Raw genomic sequence first — 20,251 nt, 5'->3', positions numbered from 1 at the left:
CAATGCCCATTACATTCCTGAAGAGTGCTTTCACTCATCTTCCCTCCCAAAGGAAGGAACTGAGAATTTAAATAGAGCCCAAGATTTGATACAGCATATGCATTACACTATTAAAGCCACATGCACACGCACACACATGCTATTGTTCATGAACTGTTTACAGATGACTGGTCACAAGAGACGGGGACAACCCTATCTGTTCCTCAGAGCACAGTGCAGCTGCCACACTTTGATCCTATGCCTTTGAACAATTCCCCTACATCTTGCCGAGCTGTTATCAGTGGGATGGACATTTGGTGTGACAAGGGCAAAGGAGCAGCTGTCTGCGTGAAATGCAGCAAGTGATCAGAGAAACTTTTCAATGCGTAGCAACAGAAAACAGAGCAGTTAGACATTTACACTTCATCGCTTTTACATGAGGCTCAGTGAATGCTCTTTGGCAACAAAGACAAGAGAAAGAAATGCCCAGGGAAAACATAAAATGGTATGGAGAAAGAACTTCAGTTTTATGCAATGTTAGGGAAACGCTCAACAGTTTAAGCAAAGAAACAGTAACTAAAGGAACTTGTTACAGCTCTTGTATCCTTTAAACCTGAGAGATAAGTCACAAGAACAAGGGAATAAATGACTCACACAAGACTTAGGAGGCTTCTAACATTGCCATCATACTAGCTATCAGAGAATTCATCACATAAGTCTCTGTAGTAATCAGGAGAGAATGTTTTCTCAATCATCTGTGAAGATCTCACATTATTCTTACAAAATACTACAGAGTAGTTATTTCTAAACTTAAGCTGTCCTTAGAAGTAATAAAGTTCTTGAAGAAAAAGACCTAATAAAATACATAGTTTTGACTTGATTTTTCCATAGCTGAATGCTGGAGCAAAGAGCTCCAATGAAAAACTATAGCAAAGTCATAACAGCAATAAATCTCTGTGCCCCCACTATTACTTAGTTTCTCTGTCACTGGTATCTGCAGGTGACTCACAGCGATCTTTTAACAAACACTTCCACTGTTCTATAACATCTTCTTACACCTTAGTTATCAGTTGATCTTTCTGCATTTCACTGCACTGCAAACACTGTACTCATACACAGCGTTAGTGATTAGGACACTCCTAAACCAAAGATAAAACTACTATTCTCCTCCTGGGGTTTTAAGAGACTGTTTAGTGCAAATATTCTATCTTCATTATTTAGACAAGATTTCAAGTGATCTCATTTTTTACAAAGGGCTAGAATAGATCACTGAGATAGCTTTGATGAGCCACATGTCAGAAAACACCACTGAACTAAATTAAAAATTCATCTTTGAAACACTAACTGCAGTGTGTGTGCCTGCTTTTGTCACAGCAGCATGTTGCGTTTCTGGATTATAGTCCATACTCAGTGTTCAGCAATGGTTTTTGCATTACAGTGTAACACTTCCTCCACAACTAATTGCATACACAAGACTACCAGACTAGGAGAACATCTTGCAGTGAACTCAGGCTCTCGCCACTCAGCAAGTAAAGAACGTTAACCTGACAGAGCACTACGTACTGCCTGTAACAACCACATGAAACATGATATGTTTCCATTTTACTATTGTTGTAGCCCTGTAATTTTGAAAGCCATGTTTTTCTACTCCAACTGTAAGCTCCAATAAGCTCTTGAAGAGAGTTTTAGTAGTAGGTCTATATATGACAAATTGTAGGATTTGCATGTCTGCTAAAGCTTCAATCTGTGATTTGCTTCAGCAGACTGACACACAGATTGCATGTATCTACTTAGAGATCAGATACAGTGTTTTAATGCCACTTCATCAAAATTTTCTCCTGTAAGTACATTTGTCAATATGAATAGTTGCTGGCAAAAATAAATAAATAAATAAAACTAGAGACAGAAAGCAACTTCCTGCTCTACTAAAAGCACAAAAAAAAAAACATTTTTATACATATTCTGCAGTGATATTCAAGTGATTTTCTTCAAATAATGATTAAAAATATAAAATGCTACAAAAGAAGTAAGTTGAAGAAACCCTAAGTTATTTTATTGGAGTTTATGTTATTTAGGACTACAGACAGGAAAGCTTTAAAAAGTCTTATGTATTTTTGTGTGACCTTGACTAAACAGCTAGAATCCTCTCCGCTTGTTTCCCCTCATGATGACTGGAAATTACAATAATTAGATTTCCTCTCAGGCTGCCCTGTGAAGCTTAATTTAGTAATGTCTTAGATAACTGCAGCATCGTTGAATGGAAAGAACTATAAAAATTTAAAATACATCTTCATTTAAAATTACTCTAACTTCTCTTTTTCTGATGACCACAAATGATTAAATCATAACAATTACAGTTTACATCAGGAAAGTTAAGACTAAGGCAAGTCCTCTTTACATTACACTAGAGCTTTTAACATTCACTGCTGGTAAGGTGTTTCTCTGACCCAGTATTTTCTACAGCATTTAGTATACTCTTACATGTATTCTCAACATATACATAATACCAATCACGAAATTCCCTGTGAGTGAGCTCTCTTGGAACAGAATGGTCAAGCTAGTAGGATTATGTTTCCTAGCAGTTCTGGTTCTGCTAGCATTTGTGAAATAGTCTCTTTTTTGCTAACATGAAATGTTACAAAGATTGGATTTATCTTGTGACTTCCAGCTCTGAGATGACTCTTACTCACCTCTTCCACCCATAGAAAAATGACTCAACTCTGTTTGGGATTGCAGGGAAAAGGATGGAGTTGAGTTGACACGGGAAGAAACATTCAAATATCGATTTAAGAAAGATGGAAAAAAACAGTATCTAATTATTAATGAGTCAACCAAGGAGGATAGCGGACACTACACAGTGAAGACAAATGGTGGGGTATCAGTTGCTGAACTAATTGTACAAGGTAAGTGCAAGTAATATTACAGAAGCTGGAAAGTGAAAATAGGCTGAAGGTAATCTCCTCAAAGATAGTGGAGAGGGGCAGCAACCATGGAAAAAGAGTGCTTTAGACGTTGTATAAGTTTGGATAACAGAGAACTCCAGAAGTCAGACCTATGTGCCAGATGTAACAGATACCCTGATACTAACAGGTGCATAGCTATCAGTCCTGATAAAGCTCTGCATGCTGTGGATTTGCTTTCATATTTCACCTTTTCACAAACATCCTGTTTTTTCTTCTCAGTAAAGCCATGCCAACTATTCAGTAACAGAGCCATTCTGATTTTGTTGATGCGTGTATTGCTTATTCTCACAATATCAGAGAAAAAGCTGGAAGTTTATCAGAGCATTGCAGACCTGACAGTGAAAGCACGTGACCAGGCAGTCTTCAAGTGTGAAGTTTCTGATGAAAACGTGAAAGGAATCTGGTTGAAAAATGGAAAGGAGGTGGTGCCAGATGAAAGGATAAAGATCTCCCATATTGGCAGGTAAACCTTTTTTCAGAAAGAATATACAGGTTTGGGTATTACATTACAACCCACGGGAATGATTAATTACATATTAAATATTATTTATTCATTTATTATTCATAATTTTATTTATTAAATATCATTTAATTATTAAATATTAATTGGACCCTTCCGGAAAAAAAAAATAGTGGTTTTTATGTACAAATACATTAGAACATATACAATTAGCAGTCTAACTTACTGGAAATCAAGAACAAGAAAATTCATAACTACATAAGTACATTAGGTAAATTCTTTCCTGGTACTCCCTTTCTGCATTGTTTTGAGTTTTCATTAATAGAAGGATGGAACATCAGTTCTTTGTTTTTCACAGGTCATTGTAATTACAGTTCAATCAAATGAAAGAAGTCAGTAGTGATAAAACCTCCCCAACTAAGGGTAAAGGGCCAGAATAAAGATGAGAAACCACTTCCTCTATTCAGAGCAGACTGCATTTACCTTGACAAGAAAGTCCACTCTCAGACATAGTGCAAATACTGAGAGCAGATCAGTCCACAGCCCTGGCAGCCTCTTGATCGATGTTAGGGAAAGGGGAGAACAAACAGTAATGTTTTTTAATATCTTACAGTCCGCACCTTGCTCCATTTTTCCTAGAAAGGTAATTTAAGGGAGTGACACATTTGTTCATGTTTCCAGGATCCATAAGCTAACTATTGAGGATGTTACACCAGATGATGAGGCTGACTATTCCTTCATCCCTCAGGGATTTGCTTATAACCTTTCTGCCAAGCTTCAGTTTTTGGGTAAGTTATCCTAGCAGGTGCAACGGGAATTCCATAGGGATAGAAAGATGGAACTAATCACGATTACATCAGGAAGGAGTGTAAAGAATATCCTTTCTAATATCATAAGATGGGAGTATGATATTGTTTTTCCCCTGTTGTTTTGTTATTGTTAGTACACAGTTTTAAAGAACCTGTTTTGCAGTTTATTTGCATTGATTTGTAGATGTATATGATCTGATGATGTAATGATTAATAATTTTTAATTACTTTTTGGATGGAGATGGTAAAAAAAACTGTTTTCTGACCTATTTTTACTCCACTTTTTTTTTTCTTCCAGAGGTTAAGATTGATTTTGTACCACGAGAAGGTAAGAACAATATTCACTATTCAGATGCAAGTAAATATGTTTTCAATAGCAAAGGAAACTGTGCATTTTCATCTTTAATGCAATGCATGAGTACTTACCCTGTTCTCACACACAACACTCAAACCATATTTTTCTCTGTCTTTCTTAAAGAGCCTCCCAAAATCCACTTAGACTGTCTGGGCCAGTCCCCTGACACTATTGTTGTGGTGGCTGGGAACAAACTGAGATTGGACGTTCCCATATCAGGAGATCCAACACCTACTGTCATCTGGCAGAAAGTGAACAAGGTAATTTGTTCAACAACTTCAGTGTATTACAGCAAGGTAATTTAACGCAATAGCTGAGGCAAGGAAGTAACAATGGGCAATTTATTTTCTTTCTCAAGTCTATGTTTGAATGAAAAGTTCTTAAGTATTTTCATATTCAACTTTTTCTTAAACTCAAGAAGAAGAGATGTATCACAGCCATATAATTTTTCAAGATGACCTCTACAAAAACAGCTATATCTTGAATTGTTCTTTTTATGAACAGTTGCCTCTTCCATCCAAAAGCATGAGCAGACATACATCTATGCATATGGAAGGATACCACGCAGATTAATTGTCTCAACAATAGAAAAACAAAAATAGAGGAGAGCTAAAGAGGGGTTATAAGAAAGAAGGACACACATCTTTAGCAGGGCTGTTGTGATAGAACAAGGGAAAATGGTTTCAAACTAAAAGAGAGGAGATTTAGATTGGATACAAAGAAGTTTTTTGTTGGTTTTTTTTTAACAGTAAGGGTGGTGAGGCACTGGGACAGGTTGCCAAGAGAGGGGGGTGGATGCCCCATCCCTGGAGACATGCAAGGACAGGCTGGACAGTGCTCTGATCTAGCTGTAGGTGTCCCTGTTCATTGCAGGGGATTTGAACTAGATGACTTTAAAGGTCCCTTCCAACTCAAACAACTCTGTGACTCTACGAAACAAATGACTAGTCACTCCCATGATCTCACCTAATAAAACAGATATGTCCCAAAGGTGACAATTTCTCTTTTATAGTCTGAATGATTCTTCTACAGTTTGTGAAGAGAAGTATTTGGTACAATAAAAATAGAAAACATTTGCTATTTGCCTAATCAGAAGAACTGCTAAACATCAAAGAAAAAGACCAGAATCTAGACACAAGAATCTAAGCAAGCTTCTTTTATGGCTATCTCAGCATACTCACATCCCTCATCATCTTTGTGCTCTTGAGCTATCACTTGTAAAAAAAAAAAAACAAAAAAAAACAACAAATAATTTCATACTATTCAACATCACCATTACACTTCCCATAGGTAGCATGGAAAATAAACTGATACAGACAAAGCAACATTGCCAATTACATTCATTTCCCCAGTCTCATTTCTTCCCAATTTTGTAGCATTCTTTAAGAGAGTGGGACATTTAATATAATTTAGGACTTCTTTCTGCAATACAGAATTAGTACTGCTATTCATCTCTTGTAGAAACCAAGGGCATTTTTTCTGATTCTGTCATTCGCAAGTTTCTCTCCCAAAATGATGACCGGGTATCAGACAGACTTTACACCTTATTAATTCTAAGGCATGAAGTCTCATAATACAAATAAAAGGAGCTAGGCTTGATTTGAAAACTGTATAGCATATACTAACTACTAAAATTCTAAACAAACAGTGTAACAGTTTCAGAATACATAAGACAATGTATTACAGTCCTGAAGTATTTTAAACTAAAAATGTTTATACTGATTTACTATCCCACTATTAAAAAAGCAATCCTTCTTTTATAATTATAACTATTACCACAGGATACCCACAAATTCACAATCAGTTAACATTTTACTGCAAGAATGTCACGCATCTTTGTTTATAAAGCTGTAGATTTGTTTTTGCTAACTTACCCTTCCTCTAAATCTCTGCAGTCTGCTGTGTCTATTTCCTTTTCTGCTTTTTAGTTTCATACACACTTATTTCCTTCCCACTTCTATTTGCTCTCTCTCTTTTTGTTTCTCACACCTCTATGTTCAAGCACACCAGCATAACTACGGAATCTCCTGTCTTGCAGAAACAGCTTCCCTGTTCTGCTCAGAATGATTTATCTTTCTGTGTTCTCTTCGCTTATTTAGAAAGGTGAACTTGTTCGAAGCAATGAAGATTCTATGACTCCCTCAGAAAATAGCAGTGATTTAAGCACTGACAGTAAGGTAAGTTCCTTATTATTTATGCAGGCACAAAAACACACCTAATGTTTTCCATTTCAATGGTCCAGTTTAGAAGAAAACAAAATTAAAGGCAGTTTACTTCACCAGTTCTAAAGTCTATAGAACAGCAACCCAATATTCTACCTCACAGTCACAATGACAACACTTGGAACAGACAAAACAGATCTAGTGAGTGATTTTAGAGTAAGAGGTTCATCAAGAAAATCTCTAATTACCATCACATGGTGGCTGAATTACAAGGAATAAAAAAACTTTTCAATGTATTTGTGAACACTTATCCCTCTTTTTTCCCCCCACTAAGCTGTAAGCTTCAGTAATATCCTGAGGGGAAAGGAAAAAAAAAAGAAAATATTACAGGGTCAGGAGAATAGGCTGTGTATGTACTTACAGTGAAGAGGAATTTTCCAACAGATTTTTATATTTTTATGTATTTACTTATATATTTATTTCATATATATATTTTATATATTTTTTTCTTCTGTGCTAGTCACTGGTTAGGCACGTATGCTTTGTAATACTTCTTGTTTTAAGTCTACAGGTACGTGAGCACATGAAGAATGGAGATTTTAATAAATGCACAGCAAAGTTCTTGTGGTCATGTTTAGATCTCAGATCTCATAGCTCTGAAAAAGGTAGAAAGTAATCCCATATGACATTCCTGAGCAACAAAAAAAAAAAAATCACACTGATGCCATTAACAGTTGCAAAAAAAAGCAACATTTTTAGAAGCAAATTGTTCAAATCCATGTTAACTGGTGCCAAATGTAGATGCTACTGAACCGCCATGTTTGTGCATACACATGAACTTGCAAATCACCTTTAATTTACATTCTAGCCAACTGTTATCCATGAAACTTCATGTTGCTGTTATCCCAATCAGGAATTCATTGCACTTCTTCAAAATGCAATCACGTATGAGTAACTAGCTAATGAATCCTAACAAACTGGAGACTTTCAGGTCCAATTTTCAATATTGTTACTTGCTTTATTTGAGGCTTAGTCTGTATTTTCTCTCTTCTACATACAAAAGGAATTTGAAATACATTATTTCTTTTTATATTTTTAATAATATTCAGTAACATTAAGATTTTCACTAACTTACATACAGGCTCATTAAGCTGACCTTGTCACAAGTCATACCAATTGTTCCTTTTACTTTCACTGCCCACAGCTTCTATTTGAATCTGAAGGCAGAGTTCGTGTGGAGAAGTATGAAGACCACTGTGTCTTCATCATTGAAGGAGCTGAAAAGGAGGATGAGGGAGTATACAGAGTTATAGTTAAGAATCCAGTGGGAGAAGATAAGGCTGATATCACAGTCAAAGTTATTGGTAAGTGAAAGAAGGCAATAACCAGAGCATGAAATTCATCCAACAGTAAAATAGGCAAGGCCTAGGCTTAAGAAATAAAAAAATCATAAAGGCAGGAATGTTAGCAATACCAGAACTTGGAAGAAGTGTTTTTCACAGGAAGATGCCTGCTCTGTGAAAAGGAAAGAGAACAACTTCAAGTAAAATTCCAACTGTTTTCTTCTTATATTTTTTCCAGTTTCAGTTTATTCTATCATTTTATAGATGGCCTAATAATAATAATTCTCTATGCAGTGAGCAGCAGATACGGAATAGAGACAGTATCTGATACAAGGTAAATACAAAGATACTGTGAGTCACAGAAGGGGTGGGAAAATTTTTGAGTCAGTAATTGTTATTAAATTTGTCATAATTAAGTTATTACCTGTCATCTATATGACAGAACATCAGGTTATAAGCAAACAAACTGGTACAAGAAATTCTTTAATCTGTAGTATTAAAATTTAGGATTTGATGTTTAAATGAACACTTATCCCATTTCATCTTTTATGAATATCTCCTAAATTAAAAAAAAAGTGACATGTGCAGACATTATATAATAAAGTTCACTCCAGGAAACCCTGGAGAAAGCCTCTCATTACAGAATTAAGAACAACTTATTAATTGGTGTGAATTGTTCCTTCTTGTTTAATTGAATGAGAAAAAAAAAAAGATGTTTTCTACAATACTCAGCTGAATTCTGCCCAGTGGTTTGTGGTAGAAAAGCCAATAAACGAGCATTGTATCAAATTGTACTTCCCTATAGACAGAATAAAGATAAGAGGCATCCTCTGTCCACAAAAGATCTTGCTGTATACAAAAGAAGGAAATACCAATGTTGCCTGTGACTAAGATGGGTTTTGTTTGTTTCTAGTTTGTAGCATCAGTATATTAGTTAACTAAATCCCTAATAGTATGCAGTGGAATACTTAAGATCCTACATCTTGCAAAAAGTTGCTTATGTCTGGAAAAGAGAGATGAATAATCAAATGGTACTTACAGGAAAACCATCCTAACCTGAAAGCATTTTGATGAGGTTTTTGTGTAGGATTCCCTCTGGACTGAAACAATGCACTCTATTTATTTATTTTACCTATTGTTGCAGTCTGATAAATCCATATTATCACTTTCAAAGCACTACAGTGATGAAAAAATCTTATGTCCCTAATATTACTACTTGAAAATTCCTCAGGATGGCTGATTTCTTCAGATTTAGGCTTATGATATGGAAAAAAAAATGTCAAAGTATTTAATTTATTTGTAAACAGAAACAGTAACAACTCCTATGCATTTTGGCATTTCCTTCAGATGTTCCTGATCCTCCAGAAGCTCCCAAGATCAGCAACATTGGAGAAGATTACTGCACTGTGCAGTGGCAACCCCCTACATATGATGGTGGGCAACCAGTACTCGGTAAGAAGTGCTAAAATACAAAGCCCCAGAAGTCTCATCTATATTTTTTCTGCTTCTTCACAATGATGCAGAAAGATTTCATACATTTATTCACACAAGGAAGGCTGACCCTCAGACTCTCTAATTAAGCAACACTTTAAACCCATCTAGAATCTGGCCCTTATACTAAGGTGATGGTGCCCCCTACCTGTGCTGTTTGAGTCAGAGAAATATTTTGACAAGTTCGACAAATAGAAGTTAACACTGAAAGCAGCGTCATTTCAATTTCAAGACTGAAATTGAAAGTCAGTTTACAGACTACTAGACTTGCTTAGGAATGACAAAGTAGTCACGGCTGTGTTACCCATCAACTCTAGTTGTCTCAAGCACTCATGCAATACACTTTTTAAAAAAAACTACTTCATAATTCTACTTTATAGACAGCTACACACCATGAGTCACAAACACAATCCAATCCCTTCAACAATTTTAAAATGTGAACTAAAATCCAGAGGCTAAAATCATCATGTGATGCAGCAAAAAAACTGAATCAAGATTATCATCAGATCCATGGTAAGTTCTCTGTCATGTGTGGTGTTTTTCAGACAAAACACCCTCAAAAGGAAAGGAAAACAAGGAAGAGTCTTGGTCAATCCTAGGGAAAAAAAAAATCCTCTGGGCTCCAAATCTTGCAATTTGTTTTAAAAAAGAAGACTGTAGTTCAATAGCCATTCAAACAAACTTAAAAAAAGCAAATTTAAAAGACAGGAGAAAAAGATGCACACATTCTCATCTGTTTCCATACTGTTATAGATTTAGGCATTCTTCTACAGTCTTCACCATCTGTATCTAGCAGATACAGAAATTAATACCCTCTTTTCACTGTAACACACCTCTCATGGGGGTTTCATATCTATATTGCTAAAGCAGTATTCTTACCTATCATGAATTCCACGCGTTCAGGAACAAACTACCTTATCAAAAGTCACCAGTAGAACCAGTGTGAACATTTTATCTTCTTTTTGTTTATTTACTTTTATTGCAATTCCATGGTTCCTCGGTTCTGGTAGCAAATTATACCTACTGAATATGAACCTGAGTTGCTGAAACTGCAAACACAAAACTACCCTGGCAATCTGCAATTATGCAGGTTCACTTTCCTTCCCAAGGGGAAGGAGAATAAGAAGCTGTGCGTGGCTGGGATTCACTCCACTGTAGGGCTGAGACACAACTGGGATATGCACTCAATTACATGTGCTCTGCAATTCTACCACTCAACGATGAACACATATCTAACAAGTTATTTCGTATCTCATTTAAAAACAAAAATTAAAGGAAGTATAAAGCCACTCTTTTTATTGATTTTACTTTACAACTGATGCTGTTATTCAAGATTGCTGTAAAATGAAGTAAATCAGTTTTTTAACTCATTTTACACATTTCAAGGCAATTTCTCTTTTGAGAAAATGGTTTTCTGTCGAACTCCTGAGTCTCTCCTGTATTTCTCTCCAACAGTAGGACACAATGACCACACTGCCCACCAGAAATGATTTATTATTTCACATGCATCTAAATAACATTGACAACACAGTAATATTGGTGCACACAAAACATACTTCAGCCTAATAATTCAGCCTCAGACGTGGACAATTCTAAATGAGTTGTACTCCAAAAAGTATAACTGCTCAGATAAGAATGTCAGACAGAAGGAAGGTAATAAGAATGGAAAACTAAGGAAAACACCAAAGCTTTGCATAACTCAGTTATACGCAATAATGTTTGTCTCTTTTAGTCATGGAAAAAAGGTGGGTCTTCTTTCTGCATGTGAAACAACGATTTTCAGTTCCTTTATATCATAAGAGATATCCTTTCTAGGCTATATTTTAGAGAGAAAGAAGAAAAAGAGCTATCGATGGATGAGACTGAATTTTGACCTTTTAAAAGAGCTAACCTACGAAGCCAAGCGAATGATTGAAGGAGTAGTTTATGAGATGCGGATTTACGCTGTGAATTCTATTGGCATGTCCCGGCCAAGCCCTGCCTCACAGCCCTTCATGCCAATTGGTGAGTTCTACCACACTGTTATTTCTAGGAAAAAAAAGAACAATTTTCACCTCTTCTCTTCAACCATCCTTCTTAAAAAGAATGTGTTAGGAAAAAGCTATTCTATGTTTAATAAGCTTTTTCCTTTGTCATCTTCCTCTTCTCTATCTCTCATTTCACCTTCCTGCAAAGCACAGAGGTTCCAGTTTCATGAAATTGCTGATGAACGTTTAGTTGTTATAATTAGAAGTGTGAGAGCCAGGCTGAATCTGGAGAGGAGGAGAACTAATTGACAGAAATTCGCCCATCCCTCTCAGCTTCCCCCATTGCCTTATGGGTGCAAATATCACAGTATCCCACAAAGTACTCCCTTAATCCTGGCCCCTTCTGCAGCTAAAAGGATCGCTGATTAAGAAAATATTTAGGGAATGATTTTCTATAAATAACCCATCCCATCACAGCAATACAGTGTCTCCTGCAGTCTCTGATCCAGAACAAACTAAGAGTCCTCAGGAAGCCTCCCTGCTAAGAGCTTTAGAAAGAAGAGCCATAAAAATACTACTAGTTGGAGATTAAAATGACAAGAGTTGCTAAATCTACTAATATCAGGGAAGGGGGACAACGTGCTGAAGGAAATAATGCAAAACCAGATGATACGGTGAAGGGGTCAGAAGGAAAGGATGAACTGCAAGAAGGGTCTTTTAATTCTGGATTTCAAATACAAAACAGCTGGTCTGCAGGAAAAGAAGGCAAAAAAAACATATCAAGCGGAGCTACCGAAAAAAAAGGTCCAAAGTTTTCATGGGATAGGTAGAGTTTTACTTGATTAAGGATAAATTTCACACTTGCTGATTCAGAAATGAGGTTTGGGTTTGGATCGTGTGCTGTGTGGTTGTGTACGCTCCCAGCTGCCTTCATCTCCTGTTTCTGGTTCACAGTCCTTGATTCCATATGAACATGAAAAACTGGATTATATATTTTCTTGCAATTACTTCAAGAATTAAAATCAATTTAAATCTGTTTGCACAATTTATAATTTACCTATGAAGAATTTTTAACATGTAAATATGTTAAATCTCTCAAACTTATTCAAAAGATATTGTTTGGAATATATATCCACACAGAATATGTCAAATGTATTTAATTCTTAATGATTACTTTTATGCCATGTATACTAAATATGTATTTTATTTATTCCAGTAAGTGCAAATGTTATTTTGAAAAAGCTATCTTTTTGTTTACTCTTTGGAATCAATGTTTTGATAGCAGCATTTGTGTATTCACAATTTGCGATTCTCCAGCAAGGGCTTTCTTTGATTCTTTCTTTCTCAAATAGTAGACAAAAATTATATTTAAGAAGATCTGAATCTAACCTGTTGCAATTCTGAATACGTCAGTGAATTGGAGATTTTTCAGCCCATTTTTTTTTTCAGCTAGGTCTCTATTATAAATGAACAAAGAACTAGTGTTTCAGTAAACGTGTAGTCAAAACTTTTGGTCATGTTTTCACCTTTCACTCAAAACAAGTTCCATCAAATTTAGCCCATGATGAATTTTGTGTAACTACAATCAGAAAGTACGTACAGCATACAAATTGTATGCATTTGGATTTCCAAACATTGCTAGAGACTTCTGCTGGTTATTTGACTGAAGTGCTTACAATTTTTGATTTTGTTTTGTTTTACTTTCACAGGAGCACATGCGAAAAAGAACTACGATCTTAACCTTTTTGTTTCATTCCCCATTACAGGAAACTCATGCCACCTTTTATTAAAGTATTAGTAGTTGCATTTTACAACTGAGCTTCAGCTAGAATTGTTTAATAAAGCAGACTGTGGTATATACTTCAGACACTAATCATAACTTCTACAGCCTTTGACTTCTGACAGTTATATTGCTGTTTCTCAGAATTTACTTCTAAATATTTGCATTACAGCTCCTCCAAGTGAACCAACACACTTCACAGTGGAGGATGTCTCTGACACCACTGTTTCCTTGAAATGGAGACCCCCTGAACGGATTGGAGCAGGGGGATTAGATGGCTATATAGTGGAATACTGCAAAGATGGATGTAAGTAAGCACAACTACTAGCCAGTGATGACTGAATATTATTAAAATACTACAGTTGCAATTGTTTCTACTGCAATATTACAGTAACTGTATCCAGTATGACTAAATTTGGACTCTAATCTGTTACTAACATCCTTGTCATCCATCACTAGGATTTACCCGACATGACACTAAAACCATGATAGTCACATCAACCATATCTTCATAATCACAATCATCATAAACGTTGATACAGGCAAGTACTAAAAAGAATACCAGTGTTGTTCTATAATCACACTTCTGTAGTGCTCGCAGATTGTGCTTTCTCTAAAACCAATATAATGCCGTAACTGTTAAAAAAAAAAGTATAGTTTGCATGCAAACTGTTACCTCATGTAATACTTTAATAAAAAAAAATATATAAACCACGGTCTGATAAAAAATATGACTATCATATCTACAACATTCAATGTACTGTACCGTGATGCTACAGTATAATGATCATATTAAAAAAAATCAACTAGCAAATTTGTAATTATTTCAGTCATGGAATTTCCTCTGACAGTAAACTCAAATGTCACATAAGCTAAGCTAGGGTTTTTTTTCAGGATATAATTCATCCAAAAACTCATTTCTAGCCTTTAATGAGATACCATCATGAAATCACCAGAATCCTTAAGTCATCATCATAGAAGTGTAATTTTATCGGTAGTAATTCTATGACATTAGAGAAACTTAGTAGGCCGTACAAAATTTGTTTTACAACATCAAATGAGAAGAATACTCTACATGCTTTGGACACCCACAGAAGATAAACTTCAGGAAAAAAACTGAAATTGAGGATTCACTTTCTAGCTAAAAATACTTCCAAAATGCTCTCCTCCCCATCTTCTGCTAAGAAAATAAATTTAAGAAACCCACAGCCCTACGTTAATTGAATCAGAATGCTGAAGAAACTACCCAAAGTTGATTCCCGTACTTTAGATCAAGACTTCTGTTCCAGTTCAGTTTATTCCATTCTAAGCATGGTATAGTAAGTTAAATTCACATTACCTCAATGGAAATATTCTTTCAATTGTAGACAAGGTGTCAGTTTGGAATATTAATAAACTATCACAATATAAAAATCGTTTACTTGCAGCTACAGAATGGATTCCAGCTCTTCCTGGTCTAACTGAACGTACATCTGCACTGATTAAAGATCTGGTCACAGGTGACAAACTTCATTTCCGTATAAAGGCTATAAACTTGGCTGGTGAAAGTGGAGCAGCAATAATCAAAGAGCCCATTACTATTCAAGAAATCATGCGTGAGTATTTAGAGTGAATAAATCTCACTCAGCTATTTTCTATGGTCAAAATTCTAACTGTACACAACACAGTAAAATTCTGGGACTGACAAGGCTGTGCTGTCTTCTAAGAATAACATAAAAAAACAATTATTTCAGTTTGTCTGTGAGCTAAAGATCTTCTGATCCTGAGAACATCACCATCCTGTTCAGTGCTTCTATTCCGTAAAGTGTAACTGTTAAAACAAAAATCAAACTTCCAAAATATGTACTTTCACCTCAGATAATGTCACTGTCTGCAGTTCAGGGGCCAGTTTTTAATATTTGGCCCCATGCTGGGAAAGCTGTGATATTACTGCAAAATGGACACATTTACTGATGCAAGACATCTCTCCAAATGAAAGTAGTTATCTGAACTTGACTGATCTACGTTATTAATTAACACCATGTTTATCACCCAGTACTAGAGGATTATAAGTCATTTGACTGGAGTCCAAAAGATATCAAGAGCTGCTAATAGTGGATTCTTCAGCCTTCACTCACACAAAGCATCTGCCAAAGTCTCACTAACCATAAAATGACTCAGTGCAAAAGAGAGGTGCAACACAGCTCAGAACTAAATGGACACGATGACAGGTACTCCAACTGTGCGCTAATATATTCTTCTAAAAATAACTGAGGAAAGAACAAGGGACACAGGGAGTACATAGAAAGCAAGGACTGGAAGAAAGAGCATGCACTGCAGACCTTCTTCAGTTAGTGAAAAGGAAGTGCCACTATGTTATCCCACACCTTCCAACTCAAAATATTGTAACTGAATTACCATAGAGACATAAAGGCAATTCACTGATTACTCTACTTTTTAAGTCCATAAACATCTCCAAACAGCAGTTTACAAGAAGCTGTAGTAACAACAAAGCAACACACATAATTTAGACAATGATTAATTTTCAATCCAACCTACCCTTTGTTCTGTCAATTCTGCTAAGTTCTCCAAAGAAATGAAGTCCACACAAAGTTCACATTGAAGAGAAGTCACCCAAATCTGGCACTCTGAAAACAACACTGTCTCAAGTCCTGCCACCAACACAGCCGGTACTGTTGTAAATACATAACAGATTTCCTACTAAATTTGTATCTTGTAGCCAAATACATGTGAAAATGCTGGGAGAATTACCTTCTCTGCAACTGTAAAAACAGTCTGCAGCATTTTCTAATGCTTACAAGTATCAGAGCCCTTCCCTCTTAAGTGTTTTGCCTTATTTGTTCCATTAGTAATATTTCAAATACTCAAAAGCTTCGTATTTAACATGCTATTGCTTAACTGCAGAGCGTCCCAAAATCTGGCTGCCACGCCATCTCAGACAGACTTTGGTGAAGAAAGTGGGTGAGACAATCAATATAATGATACCTTTTCAGGTATGTACTGTTCTTTATCTTCTCACAGGTATTTACCATGACTTAATTAAAGTAGTTTCCCTTATCTAAGTTCCCACTGCTCCATTTCTTGAGCAGTATTTAAAAAAATCACTTTGATATAAATAGGGTTTTTTGTTTTCTTTATTTGTTTTTAAAGTTATAGTTTACGTTGTTTGTTTTTCATAATCCTTCCTCTTGGACAAGAAAAGTTAACTACTGTAATTGTAGAGCCCATTCCCTGTTAACCACTCTTCTTTCCAGTTATGCAAGTCTGGTTAAACTTACAAAAAACAAACTGATAATTTTGCTGTTTGGATGCCCAGAATTGACAAGCTGCCCCATACTGTTTATCAGACTCTCTGCTTAAGGGGCCTTATGTCTTCTATATCACTGTTTTCCTAGCCTAATAACCCTTTTGCTCAGGACAGGCTCATCCCAACACTCCTCAAGTATGGCAGTTCTTTTCCCTCCTTCCCTAGTAACCCTAGCTGGTATGTCCTCAGCTCCCTGGGCCAGTGCAGGTACACACTGCAACTAATCCAGAGCTTCACTTAACTTATCATTCAGCTGTTGCCAACAAAATGGATAACCTCAAAGTCTTCCCTAACTTTCTCCTCACTGAGGACACTGAGCTACCTGTATTTACTCTGCCATCAGTTTTAACACAACTGTACTAATCTCAGAGATTTCTAGTCCACTGCCAAAATAACATTCTGCAATTTCTATTTTAAAATAAGTTTTATTTCTTGTTGTTTTTTTTTTTACTGAGGAAAAAAATCTCAAAATAGATATAATTGTAACCTTCAAATTACAAAGATAATAAGTTATGAGACCACGAGACATGGAACACAGGATAGGATATTATCTAGCCAAAGTATAATTTATAAATTTTTAATTTTTCTGCAACTCTGTGAAAACTGCCTGAATTCTGTGGCTACTCCATAGTCACTTAGCACTGGATTTCTATCAAATATTTTGCCAAGGTATGCTGAGCTAAATTCTCATCACAATTCTAATAAAAACTTTTGATAAAAACATACAGAAGAAAACACAAGTACGATATTATTACTAACCTATGTCCTGCCTAAGGCAGGTGGGATTTTTGCTGAAAGGAGAGTTAGTATATACTTATATTAAACTCAGCTACACGGGCAAATGACTGAAGGTGTATTACATGTTACTAGAGTGTAAGACTCACAGTATGACTCAGTATTCTCCTTGTCAATCCTGTATATGCGAACACAAATATGTAAAAGCACTTAGATTTGTTCTTCCCTACGTGTAGGCCCCCTGCAAAGCTACTCCCCCTGGTGTGCTATTTATCTCCTTTGTCATTCACTGTTCAATCTCAGATTACCTATAACACATTACAGAAACACAACCCTCTGAGATAAGTATTAGGAACGTGCTTTCTATCTGTTTATGTTTTTCACAGCCTATAAATACAAGGCTATATGAAAACCAACACTGTGAACACTTGTAATCTTCAATTACCACTGAGAAGATCTACAGCAAAATCAGCTGATCAACCACACTAGAACAGCAGGCGTTGAAAAGCTTAATTTATAGTTGAGATCTCTCTTCTAATCTTGCAGTGAAAAAGGAATCCACATCTTACAATTTCTTGTAACCATTTTTAATCAAGGTATTTAAGGACAGCTTCTGTGTTCAGCTTCATCAAGAAACTACCCAATCTTGTAATCAGTCAAAAAAAAATAGCAAAGTATTTGTCTTGACAAATCAGAAATTCAAACAGACAAAACATTAAAGAAAAGCTTCTTTCTTCTGTACAAGTAGAAACTTACTCTAAAATTTACCCTACAATAAACGACTTGACAGGTTCACAAACAATCAGGTATTTCAAGGAAAAAAAAAATACACAGACTTTTTCTTTGCCTTGTTCAGGAATTTCTACTACAGCCTCCAGCTGAAGGAGAGAAGCCATCCCTTTCCCTATTAGTATTTTGTAAGAGTGCTCTAAGAAAACAGACAAGGTGAAGGTATACTAGAACTCAACAAAATAACCTTATATCTAATATCTCAGAGCTACAGGCCCAATGTGACTATATTCCTTGACAGAAAATATTATGAAAACAAGTTACCAACTGTGGAAAAAGGAAAATCCAAAATCACTGCTCATTCAAGGTTTATCATTAACCCTGATGTAATATCAATTATGATACAACATCAAATGATATAAAAATCAGAGAAATGACGTTTAGGTTGTTTAGAAGCCTTTTAAGTGTAATTTCTGACAGATATTTGCTTGCCTACTATAAAAGCATTCTTTTTTTCTAATGTTTCTGAAAAATTCAATATATAGACTTTAAGAGCAAGTAGGCAAACCCAAAATAAAGGCAAATAAAATAATGCTTTAAGGAAGTGGGAGGATAGGAACAGCTAATAAACTCCTCATCCATTAAAATTTTCTATTACTTAACAATAATAGAGGTTAGACTGATCAACTGTTGGCTTCACAGGTGCCTGGAAAACAGTACAAGACCAGCACAAGCATTTTTCTTTTTTTCTGGAAAGGATTTAGAAACTCTACTCTTGCAGCTTTGAATATTAAGTTACGGTTTCTAGACTTACAGAGCACTATTTAAAAAAGAAGATAAACCAAAAAAGGGAAAATAAAAACCTATTATAGTCTAAAAAAATTATTTTTTCTCTTCAGGGTAAACCTAGACCCAAAATAAGTTGGATGAAAGACGGTCAAATTCTAGACTCCAAAGATGTGGGAATTCGGAACAGCAACACAGACACAATCCTTTTCATTAGAAAGGCAGAACTTCATCACTCAGGAGCATATGAAGTCACTCTTCAAATAGAAAATATGACTGATGCCGTTACAATAACAATTCAAATCATAGGTAAGAACCTGACAACATCAAAACCAAAACACATCACAAAGCAATCCAGAGACGCAGCTACCACAGTCGGTTAGAAAATCCATTTTCTACCAATGGCTGATGGCAGATGACCAATACAAAGCACAGAGTAGGAGTAGCATGTCACTTTGTTTTTCAGAATTTTCCCAGGTTGGGATGACTTTTAGACTTCCCGAATGAGAGGGATTACCTGTGTGTCCAATTAGAGATATTTTCTTACATTTTGTCCAGTTAATTTTTGAATCTTGATCAAGCTTCAGAATCCAAACATTCTTTTTTAAGGAATTTCACAATTTAAAATGCATGCACAACCATTTATTTGGTTCAGTTTGAGTTCCTCTTCCAAGACCCTTGTTTGACATCCATACTGTTTCCTAATCAGAAGGATGATGAATAATCATTTATTTACCATTTCCACACTGCTCGTGATTCTTTAGTCCCTCTCCTCTCAGATAACATAAATGAAGTCTGGGAAGGGGTGGATCTGGTCTCCAGTCACTCAGGTACATCGCATGCATTTGAGCTCCCCCAGGTTGGCCCTGCCTTCCCACCAGGTTGACTATCACCATTTCAAAGTTGTGACTTATCATTTCCACTACACAGGGAAAAGGCTACCCTGCACAGCCATTCTGCCATTCCTCATTAGGTTACCTTGTACTGTAAATTAACTACAATTTGTAGTTAACAGTAGCAGAGTATTCTCTTTCAAAAAGGACATCTGCTCATTGCCCCTAAACATTATGACCAACTCTGAAACACCAGTTGGTGACATCTAAGGATTTTAAGGCCATTCATCTGGCTGTGATGGCTCAGAAAACATCATTTCAAAGTTGGGCAAGACACGAGGCTTGCAGTTTTGTTTCTTCAAATGAACTGTAGTCCTGTTCCTTTTTAATGCTATCCAAAATATATTTTCCCATCAAACATCACAAACAAGTTGCCCAGTCCCAAATGGTTGGTTTTCCTTAGTGATCAGGAAGGCAGGTTGCTATTGTTACTCTCACTGTAACTAAATGACTGGCAAACTGTACTGAATTTAAAAAGCACATAACAAAACA

The 20,251-nt window shown here is 35.9% G+C and overlaps 1 protein-coding gene across 2 annotated transcripts in view; it reads left to right on the top strand.

Moving 5' to 3' along the window:
* The window catches only part of MYBPC3 (myosin binding protein C3), a 48,791-nt gene that overhangs the window by 24,652 nt on the left and 3,888 nt on the right, over nucleotides 1–20,251 (top strand). For both annotated transcript variants that reach the window (XM_065754918.1, XM_065754917.1), the window contains 13 exons: nucleotides 2,716–2,882; nucleotides 3,240–3,405; nucleotides 4,084–4,190; nucleotides 4,510–4,539; nucleotides 4,690–4,826; nucleotides 6,666–6,743; nucleotides 7,933–8,092; nucleotides 9,419–9,523; nucleotides 11,378–11,566; nucleotides 13,482–13,616; nucleotides 14,737–14,904; nucleotides 16,214–16,302; nucleotides 18,980–19,175. In XM_065754918.1, coding sequence (XP_065610990.1) covers nucleotides 2,716–2,882; nucleotides 3,240–3,405; nucleotides 4,084–4,190; nucleotides 4,510–4,539; nucleotides 4,690–4,826; nucleotides 6,666–6,743; nucleotides 7,933–8,092; nucleotides 9,419–9,523; nucleotides 11,378–11,566; nucleotides 13,482–13,616; nucleotides 14,737–14,904; nucleotides 16,214–16,302; nucleotides 18,980–19,175 — 1,727 coding nt within the window. The remainder of the gene's footprint in view (nucleotides 1–2,715; nucleotides 2,883–3,239; nucleotides 3,406–4,083; nucleotides 4,191–4,509; nucleotides 4,540–4,689; nucleotides 4,827–6,665; nucleotides 6,744–7,932; nucleotides 8,093–9,418; nucleotides 9,524–11,377; nucleotides 11,567–13,481; nucleotides 13,617–14,736; nucleotides 14,905–16,213; nucleotides 16,303–18,979; nucleotides 19,176–20,251) is intronic.

The sequence above is a fragment of the Cyrtonyx montezumae genome, unplaced genomic scaffold (assembly GCF_038088225.1).
Source record: "Cyrtonyx montezumae isolate F1298 unplaced genomic scaffold, pur_monq_1.0 scaffold_10, whole genome shotgun sequence".
NCBI lineage: Eukaryota > Metazoa > Chordata > Aves > Galliformes > Odontophoridae > Cyrtonyx > Cyrtonyx montezumae.
This window is presented reverse-complemented; position numbering and strand designations above follow the sequence as displayed.